At 50.0% G+C, this 21,983-nt stretch overlaps 1 protein-coding gene and 1 long non-coding RNA gene across 2 annotated transcripts in view; both read left to right on the forward strand.

Moving 5' to 3' along the window:
- Positions 1–10,126, forward strand: part of STX6 (syntaxin 6) — a 47,275-nt gene extending 37,149 nt beyond the window's left edge. Inside the window, exons 6-8 of the mRNA XM_040263859.1 lie at positions 159–265; positions 4,461–4,555; positions 8,560–10,126. Of these exons, the coding sequence (XP_040119793.1) occupies positions 159–265; positions 4,461–4,555; positions 8,560–8,636 (279 nt within the window). The 3' untranslated portion in view covers positions 8,637–10,126. The remainder of the gene's footprint in view (positions 1–158; positions 266–4,460; positions 4,556–8,559) is intronic.
- A 10,791-nt stretch (positions 10,127–20,917) lies between these two features.
- LOC120880501 overlaps positions 20,918–21,983 on the forward strand; it is a 17,512-nt gene continuing 16,446 nt past the window's right edge. Inside the window, exon 1 of the long non-coding RNA XR_005725045.1 lies at positions 20,918–21,824. This is a non-coding gene — a long non-coding RNA (uncharacterized LOC120880501). The remainder of the gene's footprint in view (positions 21,825–21,983) is intronic.

A 21,983-nucleotide genomic window follows, 5' to 3' on the forward strand; every position in this document is an offset into this window, starting at 1 on the left:
TTCTCTGAGGCGGACGGTCTGGTCCTTTGATTTCTGGGCTTTGCTTCTGAATGTGAATTGTCCCGAGTTGGCAAAGAAGCTAGCAGCTGCTCGAGTGCTGGGCTTGGAACCAGGTAAGATGGATTTTAATTGCTTATTTCCCATTTCTCTGGCACCAGCTGATCGTGGAACAGCAGGATGAGCAGTTGGAGCTGGTCTCTGGCAGCATCGGAGTGCTGAAGAACATGTCCCAGCGCATCGGAGGGGAGCTGGAGGAGCAGGCCGTGTGAGTACTGGGATGCCCCTCTCACCGCAGAGAGGTGAAGGAAAGAGCCATCTTAGGAGAGCCCTGAAGAGCCTGCCGATTACATGGCTAGTAAAGCCAAAAGCTGTTTTGTTTCTAGCTGCATCTTTACTCTGTTTTACAGACTAGCCTCTCCAAAAAAGGCAAATCCGTCAGATACAATTTTCAAGAAGGTTTAGGCAAAGTTATTAGTATTTTTAAACATCTGCAAAAGAGGTTCCAATTCCTCTGAACAGCTGACTTCAAGTGTTGTGAATAGGAATGTGAAACTGTTAGGGCTGTGTAAGCTCCATGGAGATTTTTTGTCCCAAAGAGGATAGGAAATGGGCTAACTTAACTTCATCATTGCATGCCTTTCCTGCTATATTAAATGGAACTTTTGCTCTGTATCTTAAATTTTGATTTTATGGGAGGGGAAGTACAAGTTTAATTCCAACTAATAAAAAAAGTCTTCTCCTATGATGAAAAAGTCTTCTCCTAGAAAAAAGCACAAGAAAAACATATCCGGATTCGTTTTTCCTTAAGAACAATCTCTGTTTGCATTCCTGAAGTATGACACCAAAAACAGAATTCTTAAAATATGCTACCTTTACCATTTCACAAAATATTTTTTCTAGGGGGAAAAAAAATCTAGTAGGATATTTCAGAAATTCTCCTACCTTGATTTTGTGTTTGGACTCATTTCTTACAAACTCAAACTGGGCATCTTGTTCTCCTGGGAGGCCGCAGGGTAATCCACAAAGCAGCCAAGAGAAATAGACAGGGTCTCTGCCATCAAGGGTTCACTGCTCACTGGGTGGAACGGATATTATAGAAATGGTGCAAGTGATGAAGGGTAACAGAAGTGGAGGGCTGCCAGTGGGGGGAGTGCGTGGTGCCTTGAGGGCCCTAACAGCCTGAACTAGAGACCTGACTCAGTCTAAATTCCCTGAGAAGAGAAGAGAAGTTTAACTGGGACTGAAGAATAAGTAGAAGGTACTAGGTGGGGTGGGAGGAAAGAGTGAGGGGAGGATCTCCTGGAAGGAAGAGTCCTTGTAACGATTTAGAGGTGATATGTGCACTCAGCAGAGAGGTTTAGTGTGTCTAGAGCACGGGGGTTGAGAGGGAGGTTACAGGAGTCAAGTCAGGGAGGCAGAGAACAGATCAGGGAAGGCCCCAGAAGCTACAGTAAGGAGTTAGGACTTGTCATTCAAAGGGCAGTGGGAGACACAACCCCAAGGAAGGTTGTGTTAGTAATGCCATGATCAGGTTTATGTTTGGAGGAGATCTGTCCATCTGTGGTTTTGATAGTGAACCACAGTGGAAAAGACTGGAAGCAGGGAGGCCACGTAGGAAGGAGGCAGAACAGGAGCCTAGGCATGCAGCTTAATTTGTCTGAAATGCATTCTTACCCTAAAATTCACTATGCAGATGGGAAATAACTAATTATTTGAGCAGTTACATTGGTTGGGTAGATGATAGAGCCTGGCAGACTTCCAGATAAAGATGGTGAACTTGAACACAACCTCTTATCTCCGATCCTACTCTGAAGTCAACTAGAACAGTAACAGAGGTTTTTATTTGTATTTAACGGCATAAAATCTATGGAGACATAGAGCTTGGAATAAGAAACAGTGACCTTAACATTTTAGCTCCTGGAAAGCAAAAAGATGAATGGTGCCCGACTCAAAAGACCTGAGAAAACGGGGTCCTCGGTGAGCAGAGGGGAGAGCCCAGAGTAGTGTGATTCAGGCCCCGGGCCCCCAGCTAGGAAGAGCATGTACTCACTGGTGACAGTGGGAATCCTGGATGGATTAGCCGTGAGGTGGACTCTGTCCACCTTCCATTCCTTGATTAACCAGGACTGTGTCCTGGATGGACCTTATCCAACCAGGACACAGTTCTGTTGGAAGGAGGGAAGGGGGGAAAGAAATGGGAAGGATGCAGAGGTGGGGAACGGAATGGGAGGAGGCCTAAGCCCTAGGCTCTCACTGTGCAGAGTCAGTGGGATCCGGACACTGAGCTGCCAGTGTGTAGCTTCAAAAACTGGAGAATGCACCCAGAGAACAGTGGAGGGGCTGAAAGCGGTGGCCCTCGGGGATGGCGGACAACTGTGGTTTTTTACAAAAGGACTGATTAGCTGTACAAACTATGTATGTGTGTAACTCTAATAAAAATAGGTAAATTAAAAGGAAAAAGTGGGTCTTGCACTTAGACCCGTGCTGTCCAGTACAATAGCCACCAGCCCCCACATGGCCATTGAGTACATGAAATGTGGCCAGTCTAAACTAAGAAGGGCCCTGGGTATAAATGCCCACCAAGTTCTGAAGGCCTTAGTGTGAAAAAATATAAAATTGCATATTGAAATGATAGTTTTTTTTAAAATTAACTTCAGCTCCCTTTTTTAAAATGCGGCTACTGAAAAATATTAAGTGGCGTGTGAGACTCACTTTGTATTTCTTTTGGACAGCGCAGAGCTAGGCTAGAAACCTGGTTCTTTTCATTTTGTTGTCCTTTAGTCACCAAGTCGTATCTAACTCCCTTTTGACCCCGAGAGCTGGAGCCCTCCAGGCTCCTCTGTCCATGGCGTTTCCCAGGCGGGAATCCTGGAGTGGATCGCCATTCCTTCTCCAGGGGGATCTTCCTGGGTCAGGGATCGAACCTGTACCTCCTACGTTGGTAGACAGGTTCCTTACCACTGAGCCACCTGAGAAACTTGGTTAGTGCGTGGTTAATGAGTGTCCTTGGCCTGGAGGTTGGATGACTTACCCGTTTTTGTCTTGAGTAAGAAAGGTCTTACACAGTACACAGAGGTAGCTCTTGTTTATCAGCATTTGCCCTGTGTGGATAGGTCTACCAGCTGCAGGGCCAAGATGCTACCAGAATCTAAAATGAGCTAAAAAAATGTTTTAATTAGAAAATTCAGGTAAGGGATAAAGGCTTGTTGGTGTAGTTGCCGACATGGGGGTCATTTAATGACTTAATGAGGAGTTGGCTGCCTGAATCCTGCAGGGCTCTCACGTGCCTCCTGTGGGCCCAGACCCAAACCGGGAGTGCTCGCTGCCCTTGGTGCTGCCAGAGGAGCAAATAAAGCCTTGTCAATAAGCCCTCTGGTTACTAATTAGTATGTCATATTCTAGCCTCAGCATAATCATGTATTAGTCCAAAGTTGAATAGTCTGGAATGCTTAGTAATTTATGAAATAAACACTGGTGGTATGAGTATTGTGGTGTTTTCTTTTCTAGCCACACGTTGGGCAACAAGCAGTGTGAGCCTCAGGGAGCTGGTTCTCTGTGCGTGTAGATGAGGCGCATGGAGCTCAGTCCTGAGGCTGCCCGGCTTTATGGTAGAGCACGGGGTGGCTTAAAGCAGATGATGATTTGATCAAAGTACGTTTCTTAACTCACGCTACTGTAAAGTGCTTTGTGTGGGGCTTCCCTGGTGGCTCAGACAGTACAGAGTCTGCCTGCAGTGCAGGAGACCAGGGTTTGATCCCTGAGTTGGGAAGATCCCCTGGAGAAGGGAGTGGCAACCCACTCCAGTATTCTCGCCTGGAGAATTCCATGGACAGAGGAGCCTGGGGGGCTATAGTCCATGGGGTCCTAAAGAGTCAGACATGACTGAGCAACAAACACTTTCACTTTTATGGGAACCCTGTTGATAGGATCGCCTGCTTTTACAGATAAGGGTCCCTTGTCCAAAGTACCAAGTGGCAAAGCCTGGTTGTCTGATTCACACAGCCTTCTTTCTACTACACTGCACTGCAGCTGAGTTTGTATTATTGTATGTTCAGGTCCCCGTTGGCCTTGGCTGCAGTTCTGCAATCTAGAAAGCTCTAAAAAAATTTACAGCAAGCTCTTGTTACAGAGGAGCCTGACTTGAGCTGACTGCAGCCATGACTCCTCATAGTTTTCTTTGCAGAAATATTAACTCGGGTGTTTGATGACAGCCCCAGACTCTGCTGGGGGTGTTGGCTAATCACACAGTGTATGTAACTAACTACTTTTTCAGATTTCCAAAATTCTGAAATCAAAAACAGATCTGTCCCAAGGATAAAAAGACTGGGGGCTCTGAATCCCAATGTTGTCTGTTTGGTGATTGCGAAGACTGAGGCGCAGATCCCGGGAAGTTAGCTCCTTGGCCACTGCGTCTGGAGCGGTGCTGAGCAGCCTCCTCCCCTGTCTGCTTGTCCTTCTAGTATGCTGGATGATTTCTCTCACGAGTTGGAGAGCACTCAGTCTCGACTGGACAATGTGATGAAGAAACTTGCAAAAGTATCGCACATGACCAGCGGTATGTATGTGCTTTGAAGCTCCAGAATTCTTATTTAATTCTAGAGACACATCTAGGGGGTGTCTCATGGGTGCGCTTGTTCAGATCCCTTTCCTGTGGCACATTTTTGCTAGACTTTGGGGTCAGGAGATGGAAGACTAGCACACACAGGCCTGGTCTTCGGCTTGTGGCCTTCACCTGGGAAGAGCCTCGTGGTCTCCACCATGCGAGGCTGGTGCTGACATTTCTTCTGGTGGAGTAACTTTCTTTGCACTTACAAAATCGTTCATTTTCCTTTTTTCCTATTTCCTTGCCCCAAGAGGGAATTGGTTTCCCAATTCCCAACTAGTAAGAGCTAGTTACTGTTTCTCCGGCACTGACTTTTCACTGAAAGAAAAACCTCTACATTTCAGAAGATGGCCTTGCAGATCTCATTTAAACTGTTTTTATTTGAATCCGTAGTGAACTATTCTAGCAAATTTGTACCAGGCAGGGGATGAAGAAGTAAACTTTTTTCAAATTAGTTACTGTGTAGGAAGATGTGTACCAGTGACTATTTTTTGTTACTACAACCTATCTTCTCTAAGAGAAATGACATCTTTTTAAATCAGAGAAAATAGAGTATCTTTTTTTCCTCTATTTGGTGGGAGACTCTGGGTGAAGGAAGGGACTGAGGCATCCTTCAAGGTCACCCAAGTGCTCTTGAACCAGAGCACCCCCTCCCCCATCAGAACATCCCCTGTGTCTTGACACCTTTCTTCAGTTAATTTCCTCTTGTTACATCTGTATGACAGAATCTAACAGTCCACTCTTGCCTTTTGAGGCAAAATTTAAATACAAGTGTATATTTGCTTTTCAGCTGTTTAACTCATAGTCAAGTTACATAAGACTTCTCTTGGGCTCTGTTTCTTTTATATATAAAAAAATAGGATGATGCCTACCTCTCAAGGTCATCAATAATAATTAGTGTACAGATGTTTAATAGTGTCTCTCATGTATTAGTACATAGTAAGTGTTTGTTTGAAAAAAAAAAAGGGGGGGGTAAGACAGGCAGAAGATGGCCCTGGGGGGCCAAGAACCTGTTACACTTAAGACAAAGGGAAGCTCCTAGACTGTTTTCCTTCCTTCTCTCCAGGGGCAGATACGCTTCTTGCTTCTAGTAGGCTCTTCATTGCCTGCGGCAGGCCCCAGCTCACTTCATCTTCCACACATCTAGAGGGAGTTTTGTGAAGTCCTCTCCCCGCTTACCTCTGTTCTCTCTTCTTCCACCCCTTCCCTCTTTTTTTCTCCTTAAAAAAAAAAAAAAAAAAAAAGCTTTTTACTGCAGTATTATATAACCAGTTTCAACCAGGTCTTTCATTAGTGTCTGTATTAGTGGCAAAGTCAAGTGGCTGCTTCAGCACCGGTTTGGTGGAAAAGACAGTGTAACAAAGACACACTGTGTCCTTGTCTCCAGCATTCTGGGAGTAATTTAGAAAAGAACTTGCATTGTGATCAGCTGCTCTGTGTGTATAAATAGCACTGAAGTCTGCTCACGCTGTCTTCTACTTTTTCTCCCCCCAAAAAAGTTTGGGGAGCAAGTAAGAACTTGAGGTATGTCCTGTCATACCTCAAGAAGGAGAGCCAGGGAACAGAGCGTTTACGCTGAAAGGCCCCTGGGTTTGGACAGCTTGCCTGTGGCGTTCATTGTAATATCTGCTCCCCAAAGAGAGCGAGCACGGGGCCTCCTCCTTGGCTGTGCTGGCTTTGATTTGATGACGGGACCGTTTGGTGTTTGTCTCTGTTCTTCGTAACTTTTGGGAAAGTTCACTGCTTTTTGATCAAGCCTCCATATAAAGAAAGAGTATCAGGACACACTGGCGTGTGATTAGGCAGTTAGTGAACGCCCGCGTTTCACAGGCCTGCAGAGGCGAGACCCCTGCCCTTCCCAAGGCTGGCTGCTTTCCTGGCAGAAATCTGCCAGGGTGCCATACTTACTTTTTCGAACGACCCAAGAGAGACACTGGTCTTGTCATTCTCTTACCCAAAAGAAGTATGTTCTTTTGAGTGGATACCCAGGTTTTCTTCCCCTCACTTTCCAAAATTCTGTTGTTGGTCTTTCTCTTTAGGGGAGGAAACTGTTGAGAGTGGGAAAATCCTGTAGAGTCTCCTCTGGGGTTCCACGCCCCACCCCTCCCCGCCACCTGACTTTCTGAGACAGGTCCAAGCTTGCAAAAAGGCTGGTTAGGACCATTCACTTGGGGTCACAAAAACCCTTGTGGTTAGTACCCACCCCTTCTGGGGAGAAGTCTGCTAGGGTAACACAGCTCCCTGGGGTCACCCAGTTCACACTTCATAGAAGCAACTTACACTTCAAAGGAAAGTGGATTTAAAAGCACATTCCTGGATTTGCTGGCTTGTGTGCTCTTTGATGAAAACCCCTGTTTAGTGCAGTTGCAGAAGAGAAAGTGATTGGAGGTGGGAGGAGGGCTGGGTAGAGGCTGATGGGAAGCTGGTTCACTGTTGGAAGTTCAGGTCTAAGATGGCAGGATGCCTTGGGCAAGGCAGCTAGGAGGTATTTACCTTGACTGTATCATCCTAAAAGAATATACATTAATCACTTTAATGAGAGGATTTTTAAATTATTGTAAACATTTTTAAGTAGATGAAAGAAGGCTAGATACTTGAGTTTTCTAGACCATTGAAAGGATAGTTAAACAGGTGAATACTGTTTTCTGGAGTAGGCAGACTCACCCTCCCCACGCCCTTTGGACTAGTCCTGTCTCAAAAAGGAATAGGTGGACTTGAGGTCTTGATCTTAATCCCACTTGCTTAATTGAGTTTCTAGCATGTGTGACAGAGAGCACAGTGAGCCACTGGAAAGGTACTTGCTTTACTTACTGTTGGTTGGTAGCAGTTCTGTTGACCGGTTCTAAGACTTTGCTGTCTTCGACATTTCCTTTAGTTATATGTTTTATGGACCTAGCATTGCTTTGTGTAAAGTTTCGTGGTCTATTTTCCTAGATTCAGACCTTTTTACAATGTAGTGTTGTGCTAAAATTTTTCAAATAAACTTCTGATGAATTGGTAGACGTACCTTTTTACTTCTACTTAAACAGAACTCTTACTTCTAGCAGCTGAGCTCCAGTGTCACAGGCTATATCTCAGCTTGACCTTTTGTGCAGAATGGCAGGGGTCCTCTGTGGGGAGCCGGCTTGCTCTTCCTACATCTGCCCAAGCAAAGGGCGCATCCTGAGGAGGACAGCATCCTGGGCCAAGTGTGGGCCCACAGGTGTGCGAACACTCGTGTTGCATGGTCCTCCGGCAGCCCTGTGAGTTAGGGGCGCTCAGCAAGGACTGTGGGGGCCCTGCTCTCGTCTGTCCCTCTGGCCCACCGTGCTCTGGGGTCACTTAGATGGGCTCTGGCCACTTTGTTTGCTGTGCCTGTTCTAAACTGTGAGTAGGGCAGAAAGCTTCAGAAAAGACACTTTGACTTAGAGATGTTCATGTCAGTTGCTTTAATACTGGTTAAAGCGATCTTTCTTGCCCAGGATGGTGTGAAGCCCATCACACATCCATGATACTACAGCTTGCTTTTTCAGCTTTTTGTTTCCTGAAGTGATCACCAGCAGCTTTCATCTCCTTTCTGTCCTCCCATCGTGCTCCTTGAGAAAAGACCATGATTATTGTTTAGTTAAATGATGTGACTTTGGTGGGAGATTAAAGCGGATGAGCTTTGACCCGTGACACCAATGCCAACACCTTTTCCAGGGATGTGATAACCGCCAGCAGAAAGCTGCAGCCAGTAGATCTTAAGAGACCCGGGCCACAAAGCCAGTACTTCTTACGAGGCTGACTTCCGGGGTACAGGCAGGCCAGGAACAGCAGCAGAGTGCCAGGTGCCCAGGCAGATTCGGGCCTCTCTTTGTCATCATTTGCCCATTCTGTGCCCTTTCCGTGCCCAGGTGTTGCCTTAACTGTCCTGTAACCGTGTCCTGGGGAATGTCGGGTCGTGGGAGAGCTGACCCTCGTGTCCTGCCTTCCAGATCGGCGCCAGTGGTGTGCCATCGTGGTCCTCTTCGTGGTCCTGCTCATCGTGCTGATCCTCTTCTTAGCGCTGTGACGACGGGGCCCCGGCTCGCTTCCTGCTGCACACACACCCCGGGGGACAGGGAGAAGCAGCGCGCAGAGGCCCGCTCCTCGCGACCCTCTCCTGGAAGCACAGCCTGAGCTGACTTTTCTCTCCGTGACCCCACCGTGGAGACAGCGCCTCCAGCCCAGTGTGGGGAGGGCCGGTGGGCAGAGGAAGTCGACAACTACACTCTCCTGGCTCCCCGGCTCCCATTCTGAGGACAGCTGGCCTTGCTTTGCCCCCGCCCCCGGAACTCGCTTCCCCTGGAGGGCCTTCGAGGAATCCAGAAAACTTTGCGGACTCGGCTCATGTTGGCTGACGCTCATTCCATCCGTCTTTGGCAGCTCTTTTCTCCCTTCGCCTCTGAGACAGCTCGCGCTGGCCACTGCAGAAACACCCATGCGGGGTGTGGGTGCCTGGATAGGTCTTGCATCCTGTCGAGGCAGTGCTGTCTCACCCTTGAGAGCTGGTGGTTAGTGGGGACAGAGAGCTCAGAAGTACTTTGTGACAGAAGATCCAGTGATTGGTTTTGCAGGGGTAAGTGCTAGGGTGAAAGGGCTTCTCTAGGCGCTGTTTTTTGTGGTAGGAATAACCAGTGGAAAAGAATGAAAAGCACTGGGCTTTGGGGCTGCTGGCAGCTTGTGGCTTGAATTAAAGGGAGGACGGAGCAGCAGGGCACAGCTGCGGAGGGCGGGTGAGGTCGCCGGGGTCAGGCCCTTGCTGGATTCGTGCCACTTTCCTACGGCCGCCATCCCAGAGGGGCAACTTGCATTCCTAGGGGGACCCTGAAATGAGCAGCTCAGCGGCTCATGTGAGTGGCCTGAGGTCCCAGGGTGGCGTCCCAGGCAGTTCTTTTATTCCAGCAGCACTCTGCCTTGAAGGCTGGGAGTGGTCAGTACGTTAATGACATTTATCAGAAACCATAATGTCAAAAAAGGCTAGTTCTGGACCTGATTTTTCTTACCCTGTAATTGCAAGGATGGGTAGGTGAACACGGTTCCTTTTTCCCTAAGACGATGTGGTTTATCATCCATTCAAATAACTGAGCCCTTCCGGATATAAATGACGGATGCTTTCATTGGGTTTTAGTTGCTGACTCTGCTGAGACACTATACACTCCAAGCTTCTGGTGACTTTTAAAATGCCTCCAGTGTACATGTGTATATATTTTTATAACTTCCCTGATGAAAACCTCGGATTGAAGTAGCAGCTGAGCCCGGAGCCAGCGTGTGGCGGTGGCGGCTGCCGATCCCTCCCCACCATCTCCTTCTGCACTTGTAAAGCAACATCTGGGCAGAATTCTGGCTTCGACTCCCGTCTCCTCATCTTTCAGGGTCCATTCCTCAGCACACTTTTTTTTCCCCTTGTTTTGTTTGTATCGAGCTTGTTTTCCCTTTTGTGTGTGTGTGATTTGCAATGATGTGCTTGCCCAGCTAACTCTTGAATTGCACTTTGGAATAAATTCTCATAACAATTTTTTTAAAGAAGGGTATTTTCTCATGTTTAGGATCATGGTAGGTCAGGAAATCTGCCTGTGGATGAGAAGCTGAAAGCAGGTTTATATAATTAAAAGGGTGGTTGACATCCACGTTTACACTCCACTCTACTTGATATGTAAGTTATTTCTTTTCAAACTAGGGGAAAAAGTGATTTTTTACAAATGGCTTCAGATGTAGGGTACTAGATTACTTCTCCAAGTTTTGAGCTTGTTAAAATAGTCTCCTACAAGCCAAAGACACAGCTGGTCCTTAAAATGTCTTTGTTAAACATCCATGCGGACCTTGTCTCAGTACCGTGATCCCCACCTTCCATGTTACACAAAGCAGCCAGCTTCTTGATGAATTGCATGATTGCCCTTTTTAAACGCCACGCTGTTCTCCAGGTGTTATCAGATTGACAGTGTCCTTCGAAACTGACATCATGTCTGCAGGACCTGTTGGGAACACGCTGGTCATTAGTAAGGTTCTCCCCAGGCTTCAGGGACCAAGTTTTGTGATGCCGAGGCTTAACTACTAACTGTTTGGGGATATTGAGAGTTGGCGAACTTGCTCATTTAAAGTGTTTGCTAAACTGTGGCTGTTGCAGGCCAGACTGAAGAGGAAACTATTTAGAAAGTTTACTTAAAATTCAGGCAATGCAGCATTCTCCCTTTCTGACCTTGGAGGAGCTGTTCTCTGATAGGCCACCTCTTAATGTGTTTGTCGGAGCCACACAGCCCCAGGTGACCTGATCCTGGGTCTGACCCTGGCTGTTGTATATCAGGACTGGGCAGTCACTGCAGACCAATGTTCATTTGAAGGCTCCCCAGTGGAATTCCAGACTGTGGCAGACAGAGCATGCCAGGGGCTGAGATTCATCTCTAAGGATAAATGCTTCCTCATCAGTGACCTAACGCTGTGAGCTCCTTGCAATGGTCTGCTGACCCTGAGTGGCAGAATGGGGGATGGAGCAGATACCCATGATACCTCCGTGAGGCCTAAAGGCACTTCCTGTAGCCATGGGGCCTTTCCCCTCCTCAGCATGTACTTCATCCGTACTCGTCATTGCTAAGAAAGCTGGCAGGATATGATGGATAACAGAAAGAGCTCAATTTCTGTTTATTGGGAGAACATTTTATTGATCAATTGGTTGGGCAGGGTGGGTGGAATCGGGGAATGAACCACTGAGAGAACTTGCCAGAGCAGGAATCCAGCTGGGAAACCAAACACCTTTAGTGTTTAGTCCTGGTTTTTGATCTTGTCTTTGTGTGAACTGTGAAAAATCACAAACGCGCTCTGTATGCTGCTACCGCGTGGCAATTGGATGTCACAGCATGTGTGTTACATGAGGCTCTTCACGCCAGAGCCGGGGGAGAAGCTTGGTAACTTGCCCATTATTCTCTGCTTTTAGCCAGAGTTAGACAGACTGATGGGTCTGGTAGCCAACAACTTGGCAACTTCCACTCCTTCTCACCTCGTGAGATTAAGGGCTGCGAAGAGAAATGCAGTCTTAACTCCAGCAGAAATCTGTCTCTGTGAAGTGTTTTACCTTCTGTAAGTGAAAGTGGCGGAGCCAAGATTTTTCTTTTGGTTATTTCCCTGGCTGTCAAGTGAGACCATTACCACCTTTCTCGAGAATTCATAGCATCCGAAGATCTAAAACCAACTGATAAATACGAGTTGCTTTTCCACGCTGGAATTTGGACCATTTGGTGTTACCTTGTACACAGGACAAATTTGTAAACAAAATTCGGACTGTCTAGAAAGCTAAAGTTCTAAAATATGGAACACAGTCCTGCCAGTGCTCCCTCTTTGTCTTCCTCTCACTGGCATTTCCCCGCCTTCCAGGTTTTTTAAGAAAAAAAATTTTTTAAAGACTGTCTGTCAGGTGCTGAGAGCAGGTGAAGCCACAGGGCCCATAGTCAGGCAGCCCCAGGCCCAAGCACAGGCCATGAGCATGGGGCCCAAGGTAGGACCCTGCAGCCTCCCTCACCCAGCCTTTATGTCTGTGGGGCAAGCGGGGGGCACTCCCTGGCAGGAGGAGGTAGCCTTTCTGCCCCATCTGGTTACCTGTACCCAGCTCCCAGCCTCTGCTGAAACCAAGGAGCTCCTTTGGTCTGCCTGGTAACACTCACAGGGACACTGCTGACCGCTATCAGCTGTCGAGTCCAGAAACCCAGAAAAGTTCTGAGTCAAGAGAACCACCCTGAAGAGACCAGAACAGCCCTGCTGTGAACCTGGAGGCCAAAGCTCCAAACTAGCCAACTTCTGGGGTGTTAGCATCCTTAACAGTAGACTCAGAAGGACTTTGTCACTTAGCTCAGTCCTCTTGTTTTCAGAGATGACACACTTTCAGCTCCCTCAGCAGACATGGGGGTCACTGGTGGGTTGCACTCCAGACCTGGAACCAGGGAGCCCACCCACTCTCTGGGACAGGCTAACCTCAGTGATGGGACGTAGGCTCGTAGCAACCTGTGCTCCCCGCTGAGCCCAGCCACTTGACATCTTTTGCTTTTGGATGAACACAAGGCTCTGAGTGTCACAGTGGCGCTCTGGCCATGTTGCTGTGATGTCCGTGGGTTGGAAGCTCTTTGTAAGGTGACAGTACTGTCTCTTTATTAGGGCAGACACTTGGGGAGGTGAGAAAGAAAGGAACAGAACTTGGCTTCCCTCTGATCCAAGCTAACGTGTTGGTGCTTTTTCTTTCGCTTGTGCCCTGTGTCCAGAAATGCCCTTCCCCAAGGCCGTGCAGAGGGCAATTGTGCTTAGACAGCATCCAGGCGCCTGCCCTGCTGCTTGGGCTTCACACGAACATTTCATGGCCCTGACCCTTTGTGAGAAAGTGTATTTTGCCTTTTTTCTTTTTTTCTTAAAAGTTACGACTTATCCAACATGAAGCCACTTGATTATCCAGGAGGGTATTAGAAACAAGACCACCCAGCTTCATTGTCCGCAGACCGGAGCTTGCAGGGTTGTTCCCTGGCGGCAGCCCAGCGCCCTGCTCTAGCCCAGCTTTCTGGCAGCCTCGGGGTTGGGACCAAGTCAGGGAGGTTCTTTTCCTACTCTGCAGAAAGTAGGTTTTGGCTGAGACTGGGCTAGTGAATGGCAATTGTGACCCCACGGTTAGTCGGTTCTGGGACAGGCAGCCATCCTAATTCTCAGGAAAACAGTGTGAGTGCACCCTGTTGTCTGTGCGGGGCGAGGGGAGGCCAGGCAGGTGTCCCACTAATAAGGCACCGGAACTGCTTGTGAGCATCACACAATGACGTCCTGACTGACCCGGGCTGGGAGAACGCCCAGGGTGGTGCCCGCCTGGAAACCAGGAGAGGGCTGAAGCAAGCAAGCTGTAAATGATGATGGGTTCAGGTTTCATAAGTGGAAATATGCTTCCACTGGCTCACTTGTAATCAGAAATTAGTGTAATTAAAAGTTGTGTAATTCGTGGCAATGCTCAGCAGGACTAAACCATTGTTTTTTTCTTTCAAGGATAAATAACCTTAGAGTATTTTATTTTTAATTAGCTAGAAGGTACAAATGAAAGAAGTGAGATCAGTGATTAGAAATGCAAAAGCCATGGTGATTTCCAGATGGTGCTTCTGCCCCAGCTCTGTCACCCCAGGAGAACAGTGTCAGAGCCCTGGGGCCAGTAGTTCCAGCCTCGCTTTAGGTAGGTCTCGCTTCCTCTACACAGTAGCTCAGCAAAATGTGGAGTGGGACCAGCAGTGGTTGCATCCTCTAGGGACTTGCTCGAAATGCAGCTTCTCGGGCCCCACCCCAGACCCACAGACTTGGATGGGGCCAGTGGGCTGTTTATCAAGCCCTCCAGGGGGTTCTGATGCCCACCCAAGTTTGAGAACCACTGCTCCCTGCATTGTGGAATTTAGGCTACAGTAAACCACCCCTGTTGTAAAATAAAACAGCTTCATGGCCTTGATTGTAATCCTGACATTAAAATTTGTTGACACAATAAACTTGAAAACTTTTGAAAAATACTTGTGTTTAAAAAAGCCTCCACTAGCCATCCTTAAAAGTGATATTTTTACACCCAGAATTTATCAGTAAATAATGTTTCTTACTTCTACTCTTGAAATCATGTTACAACTGTACAAAGAATACTGTTCAGTATTAAAGAGAAATGGAGAGACCATGAACTTTGTCCTGGTTTTTTATTTGGTTGGTTTTTATTTTTAGTTCTTTTCAGACCGACACAGCTGCCTCCCCTCCTTCTGCTCGCACTAATAAACATGGACATGTGCATATGTCTGGGGTGGGAAAGTTTGTGGCTGGTGTGAGATGTGAGTTCTAAATTGTTTTCTCTGGCTGAGTAAGTTATATATGAATTCTTAAACCCCCAGCCGGCCATACTATGCATTCACAATATCATACAGCACAGTTTCAGTTGGGATGAGGCATCTGGGGGTCAGAGAGACTAGAACACAAAGGAAATGAGTTCCTGGCTTGCCCTTCACTGAAGTGTTGGCATACAAAAATATTGCCCATGCCAGTTGGTAGTCAGAAGAGCTTGCCTTGCCTTGCCTGTGGGACAAGGTCAGGCTATGAGCTCATTAAGGACGGGGTCTTCACTTCTTTTGCCATCATCGTCCTCAGATTGAGCACGTTCTGTGCGTGTGCCAGGCACTGTTCTAATATGTTCCGTTAACGCATCTAGTACTGGAAATGCCTATGTGAACTGGAGAAATTTCCTCATTTAGCCTTACTCAAATCCACACATAAGGAAATTGAGACAAGGAGTCTCTCAAGGTCCATCCACAGCTGGCGAGGGGCAGAGCCGTGAACCGTGTCCCCCACACCTCGCTTGGAAATCGGCCCAGCAGTGCTTCCCGAGTCCTCAGCCTCATGACCCCCTGATCTGATAGCTATAAGGGGCAAAGGCGAGTCAACATTCAGCCTCACTAGAGGAGTGCCTGCTTATTGAGAATTACAGTAACTATTTCCAGGGGAGGAAATGGTTCTTCGTATCTCCTGATAAAAGCCAATCACCTCCCCACACCTCAGGGGACAACATGGACCCCATGGCCTGGACCAAGGGGAGACGCACATCCCCACGGCTGAGAGGTCCTCTCCCCCCAGCACCTTGACCCTACTCCCAGCTCTGCTGTTGTTCCAAAGGTCCCACTGGCTGCACATCTTACACAAAACTCACACTGGGAACGTTAAAAGGCAACGCTAGAGGCACAAACGGAACCCCCAGGAAGGGCAGACCCATCTGTGCCACCATGATGTCTTCACCGTCGACACATTTCGAATGTGTGCCCCATCCTCGGAATGTCCAGGGTGCCCGTTGTCTGGGAACAGGGTGCTGGCAGCCAGAACGCAGCAGTGGCTCCTGTTTGGTACAGGCAGAGCCCGAGCACAAACATCCCCACCAGCGCCTCTCAGGGAGGGAGTGATGGGCTCCAGAAGTCGCCCTGGACTGGGACATGGACTCCCAAAGCCAGCCTCTCTGACCTCTGCAGGGCTGCTTCCTCCCTCCCAGTCTCTGTCCACCCGGATGAGCACCATTAAATGGCTCTGTCTCCATTCACAAAAGCTCACCAGATTGGGCAGCCTTCGGGAAGGATCACCAACTCTTCAGGAAAGCAAATTGCCAAAATTTTTTTATCTCATTAGTAGCTAATAAAGCTAATACTTTTGGCCAATATTTGATGATAATCTGGTACGCCAGCAGATCTTTGACCAAGGCCTGAGGGACTGTTTCTGTTCATTCTCACAATCCCATGAGGGAAATACTGTTGAGGCCCATTTTAATGTCTGAACTGTGGCATGGAGCAATTACAAATCTTCCCCAAGATTACAACCAGTGTATGATAGAATGGGAACCATGTTCTGACGGATGATGCAGCCTTTCTGAGGAGTCACTATCTAGGTTTCAGGGGTGGCGAGCAGATGTTTCTCTCGCCAAGCCATTGTTCTAACAGGAGAAGCAGGTAAAGCTGAGGACAGGAAGAAGGCTCAAATAAATAACTTGCAGCACAAGTAAGCAGCAGGTGAAAGCACTGGACTGGAAGTGCCGAAGATGGTAATGATGGACACCAGCCACCTTGAACTTGACCATAACTCAAACCCTATAAGCCTACTGTAGAGTTCAAGAAATCTGGTTAAGGACCTCAGGCAGGTCAGCCTTGCTGATAAAATGTTCTAGAGCTTTTGTTCCTTTGGCTGGAAATGTATAGAAAAAAATAGGTGAGCCAAGCTCATTATATAAACTTAGAAAAGCCTGGAGACAGGCTGAGGAGCACAGGATGAGAAAGCTGTGGCATCCAAAGGTCACCGTGAGCCCCATGGCTGCCAGCGCTCCTTGTTCCTGAGACAACACTGAGCTGGGAGGGAGGCTGGTAGGTCTGGGACTGCCTCTCCTGGGAAGCCTTTCTTCTCACCAGGTGCAATGGGGCCACCTGCCTGGGGCTACCATTGTAGCCCCCTTGGCACACTGGTTTGTCTCTAAGCACAGCTGTAGCTGCTTCCACCCTGGGCATCCCAAGGACAGGGAAGGCCTCTCCCCGGTGCCCGGCATCGGGCCAGACCCCTAAGGGCAGCTTCACACTGTGAGTCGGGGCCTGAGTCCAGATTGCAGAAGGGCAAGACAAAGGCAGGCCCAGCAGGCAGCTGGGCATCCACCGGAGAGCCCGGATACCCTCCAGGCCTGGCAGGACAGCTGTTAAGGCCTGGCTCTGTGGGCAGAGTGTCAGAGCCAATTGCAGCAGCCCCTTCCTCGGCGCCCAGCACTGCGACCTGGCCAAACCCCAGCCTAAGAGAGCTGGGCAGAGCTGCCTGCCAAGGAAGGCTGTTGCCATTTTCAAGCAGGTGCTCTGGCTGTCTAGGAGAAAGGGAAACTTCAGAGAGCATGATGGAGAGGGAAGGAAGGAAGAGGATCAGGTGATGGCCTGGGGTGGGAAATGGGCAGATGAACCAGGAAGTCCAGTTGCCAGGTAAGTTTGGTGGAGGATAAACAAGCAGTTCCATGGGAAAGAACCACAAGGAAGAACCCTTGAGATGAGATTCTACAGCAGTTAAGCAGAGGGGGCCACAGTCAGCATGCAGGGGTTGAAGCTGAGCAGGACCCAGTGGGGCTCGTGGACATGGAAGCCTTTCTGTCCCCCTTTTCTTGTTTGTAGGGAACAGACTCCAGCCTCCATGCCCTTCCCTGAGTTCCAACAAGCAGATTCGAATAGCTGCTAATCAGGGAAGAAATGGAAGAGAGACACAAGGAGAAACAGTCAAGAAACAGTTGTGCAGCCTTGCAGCAGGGTCCTGGTTCCTTCTCAAGGAAGGGATACACATAACAGTATCTTTGGCTAAGTGTGTTAGTCGCTCAGTCATGTCTGACTTTGTGATCCCATGGACTTTTGCTTGCCAGGCTCCTTTGTCTTCGCAATTCTCCAGGCAAGAATACTGGAATGGGTAGCCATTCCCTTCTCTGGAGGATCTTTTTGACCCAGGGATCGAACCTGGGTCTTCTGCACTGCAGGTGGATCCTTTACTGACTGGGTGACCAGGGAAGCCCATTTTGACTAAAACTCCCAACAAATGAAAGATGTTAGCATTCTTCATTCCAGAGAAGAACACCTGAGGCCGGATTGAAGGAACCAGAGAAGCTTATCCTGAATTTACCTGGGACCAGATTAAAGGAGTGCAGGCCCTGGACACACCCTAGTCTTATCAGCAATCCCACCCTTGAACCATTACTATAACACTCAGCACCAGATCCTTCCAGGTTGGCACACACAGTTTTCAAAGAAAGAAGCCTGCTGTGTCTCCCATTGCTTGGCAAAGCAATAAAGCTATTCTTTTCTCAGTTCAGTTCGGTCGCTCAGTTGTGTCTGACTCTTTATGAACCCTTGGACTGCAGCATTCTTTTCTACGTCATCCAAAATTCTGTCTCCAGATTCGACACTGGTGCACAAGTTTTTGGCATCAGTGTCACGGAATGCTTCTGCGGGTGGACACATCTAACATATCTGAAGGCTGTCTGGGGTCCACGGGTGGACAGAGGGGAGACTGCCCCAACAAAGACACATAAATAAGATAAATGGGTGGATGAGTGAGTGTGTGGAGTTGGGATGCAGTGGAACCAAGAAACTAGCAACTGAAGTTTGAAGCTCAAGCCAAAAACTGCCCTTGTGGGAATCCTGCTGCCGGTGGCCAGCTTAGAGGACCAGGAAGCCCTGTCCCATCACAGTGCCCCACGCCGGGTGCAGGCCTCCTCAAGGTGACAGGGATGTAGGAGCAAGGATGCCTCTTGCTCCCAGGGGCCGGGCGCATTCACATGAGCCATCAGGCTAGGTTTCAGCAGTTCCTAAGTTGGGCAGCGCTGGGCCCTGAGGGCAGAATGGAGGGGCCAGCCTCCCAGCCTTAGCCCCAAAGATGGTTCTATGCCACCCTCACGGCAGAACATGCTTCAGATTACAACTCTGGGACCCACATGTCTTAAAGGAGCATTTTCCATACAAAACCTAACCTTGCCTTGTGGGAAGCACTGTTAATTATTTTTTAATGCTGGTCTTTCTTTAAAGTATCTTGTGACCCACTAGTAGTGGTGCCTGGAGTTCAGAAACACTGTTCCGTAAAATGATTTGCCCGCCCTACTCCCTTCCCCCCACCAGGAGGTGGGAGCACTAGCTCCACTTCCCTGAAGGAAAACCGAAGCCAAGCCCCCAGGCCTGCCATAGTGAAGGTCATTGCAGCGCTGGGCCTGGAGAGCTGATCACAGGCTTCAGGGGTTGGGGGTGGGGGGCTGGTGGGGTGGGAGGGTGGATCGGGGGCCTCCACAGATGAGCCCCACAGGATCGCAGGAAGGGCAGAGGCAGGCTGGGAGTTGCAGAGGGCCGGGTTCAAATCCTGCCTCTGTTAATTACTTGCTGTGTGATCTTGGATGAGTAATTTAACTTCTGAGTCTGAGACTCCTAATTTGCAACTCGGAGATGAGTAGTCCCTCCCTCGCTGAGTCACTGTAAGGATTCAGGATTGTGACCTTCCTGTCCCCAGCAGAGCTCTGGGGTATTTGAGGAGCAGGCTGAGAAGGGTGGGGGACGGCACAGTGACTGCACGTCCCTGGATTCCCAGGTCCACCTTGGTTTCCAAAATTCGACTGGGGCCTGCGGTTCCTCCACGTGAGACCGCTCGGGGCACTGCTGCGCACCGGGTCCCCCCACGCCCGCGCCCCGACACGCCTGCCGCCCGGCCTCACCTCGCTCCCCCCGCCACCGGCTCCAGCTCGTCCCCCTGTCGCGCCTCCAACGCCGGGCGCGGTCTCCGGGCAGCTCCCCAGGCTGCCCTCTTCCCCTTCTCCCGTCCCCAAAGGTGTGCTCCTGGAGGATAAAGCGGGTGCCAAGCCGAGCGTCCCGGCTGTGCGGGCTGCGGGCGTGTAAAACCCCCAAGACCCCAGTCCCGTCAGCCTCCAGCCCTCCCGCGGTCTAAGCGCGCCCCCACCTGCTGGACCTCCCCGAGGGGACAGCGCCCGGGCCCTTCCCCGGCCCCACGGAGGCGAGGACCGGGAGGCGCCAAGACTCGGGAGGCGGGGGCGCTGACCCCGGCAGGCGGCCGGGAGAGCAGCCGGGCTCATCCTCCTGCCGGCGCGACCGGGGCCGCCGAGAGGCGGGGAGGGCAGACCGGACTTGCAGGCAGCGCCGGAGGCTTCCGGCATAGCTCAGGCGGTAAAGAATCTGCCTGCAATGCAGGAGACCCAGGTTTGATTCCTGTGTCGGGAAGATCCCCTGGAGGAGGAAATGGCAACCCACTCCAGTATTCTTGCCTGGAGAATCCCATGGACAGAGGAGCCTGGCGGGCTACAGTCCATGGGGACGCAAGAGTCGGATACGACTGAGCGACTAAACCACCACCACCACCCGGAACAAAGTAGCCTGGAGGGGAAGGCTTGGTGGGCGCCCTCCACAGACCTCGGACCTCAAGCCGGAGACACCCAGCGGCGCTCTGCCGAGGAGACGCGCTCTCGCCTCTCCAATATCAAGAAAAGGCGACCCTAAAAAAAAAGTCCAAATCGGCATCCTTCCTCTACAGACCTGCCAGACCAGCTCAACACCCGCGGCTCTGGCTGGGGGGCTCCGAGATTGCCATCGGCCAGCTTAGGACAGACAGCTCCTGGCTGTCCTAAGGATATTGACACGCCTGAAGCCAAAGTCGGGGCCATTTTCTGTTCTGTGTGGTCGCAGTCAGGTGCCTACCTGTATGGAGAGACGTCTGGACACGCAGCTTACACAGCCACCGGAGGGATAGAGGGCAGACTCAGGAGAAATCCATACTTTTGAACATGCTGCTCATTTTCTGTGCCTGAACATCCTTTCCCTTACCTTCCTGGGAGTTCCTCCTCTTATCACAAAACCCTGCTGAAGAGCCTTTCCTCCCCTTCTTAAGCAGGCCTCCCCCAGCTAATCTCAGATCATTGTCAGCCTCTCTACCCCAGGGCGAACCAGGTGCCTCCTCTCCGCACCATCAGGCCAGGTGGTGATGCCTTGAGTCTTCCCCTAGCCTCTGGCCAGGCAAGGTGGAGCCCATCTTTCTCATCTGAGCTCCTGCATGGCCCATGGCCTGGCTCCTAGTTAACACGAAGGCTTCCTTGGTGGTTCAGCTGGTTAAGAATCTGCCTGCAGTTTAGGAGACCTGAGTTCAATCCCTGGGTTGGGAAGATTCCCTGGAGAAGGGAATGGCAACCCACTCCAGTATTCTTGCCTGGAGAATTCCATGCACAGAGGAGCCTGGCAGGCTACAGTCCATAGGGTCGCAATGAGTCAGACACATCTGAGCAACTAACACTTTCTAAGTAAGAAGGTTCTGATGGCCCTGTGGGAGGGGTGGATGCCACAGGGCTGGACCTAGCTTTCCAGGTCAGCAGTTCCCCAGGCAGAACAGATGGGGAAGGTCAGACAGAAGGAGGCTGGAGAATCCAAAGCCCCCTCCTAATCACACAAGTCGGGGCCGAGCATCACTTTACTCCAGGAGGGAGCACCCTCGGCCTCTGTGAAATTACAGTAAAGCAGGTCTACTTTACACATAGCCCACAGCGCCTCCCTCCCTCCTCCTTCCATCCAGCCTTTTTTTGGCATGGGGGACAAGGGGAGGGGGCTGCAGTAGGAAGAGTGGGCCCCCAGTCAGAGTACTAGGTCTGAAAGGCCTGTCATCACTGCTGAACTTGGTTCTCCATCTGCGTAAAAGAAGACAATAGATGGGACATCCCTGGCAGGACTAATTTAAGGATGAAATAAGATGTGTTAGAAGCCTGACCCCGCACCTGGGATCTAACAGATGCTGCTGCTCAGGGCTCCTTAGAAACCTTTCCCTACTCAGCCCCAGCTCAAGCACCCCACTTCCCAGCTGGGGCTGAAGAGGCATGTTATCCTGGTTATCCTCACCAGACAGAAAAAACAGCGGGCCTTTTTGCCTCTAGAAGCATCTTTCAACATGAAATTTCCTCAAAGTCTTATGAACACAAGGCCACAAGTTGGGGTGCAGGGGATACCGGGGTGTCCGCACTCCTGTAGTTCCTATTTGGAGGCCATTTCTATGCTGTGGGGGACCCTGGGCTGGTGTCTGAGTTACCCCAGCACCCTCTTCACACCTGGAAGACCCAAGTAGTTGTTCCACTGATCCCACTGCTCAACCCCATCACCCTGACCCCAGGCCGGCACAGCCTCCCCAGCCTGCAGTGCTGGGGGCTCTGGGAGCTGTCCTTCTCCTCTAGCCTCCAGGGAAGTAAAGAGGGGTTTTAACTGGCTGCTGCTGCTAAGGCCCCAGGAGAGGAAAACACTCACCCCACCCCACCCCCGACACACACGACTGCCTGACCTCCCCCACAACTGCCTGTCACCTTTCTCTCAAGCCACAT

This window comes from Oryx dammah, unplaced genomic scaffold, assembly GCF_014754425.2.
Source record: "Oryx dammah isolate SB20612 unplaced genomic scaffold, SCBI_Odam_1.1 HiC_scaffold_21, whole genome shotgun sequence".
Taxonomy (NCBI): Eukaryota; Metazoa; Chordata; class Mammalia; order Artiodactyla; family Bovidae; genus Oryx; species Oryx dammah.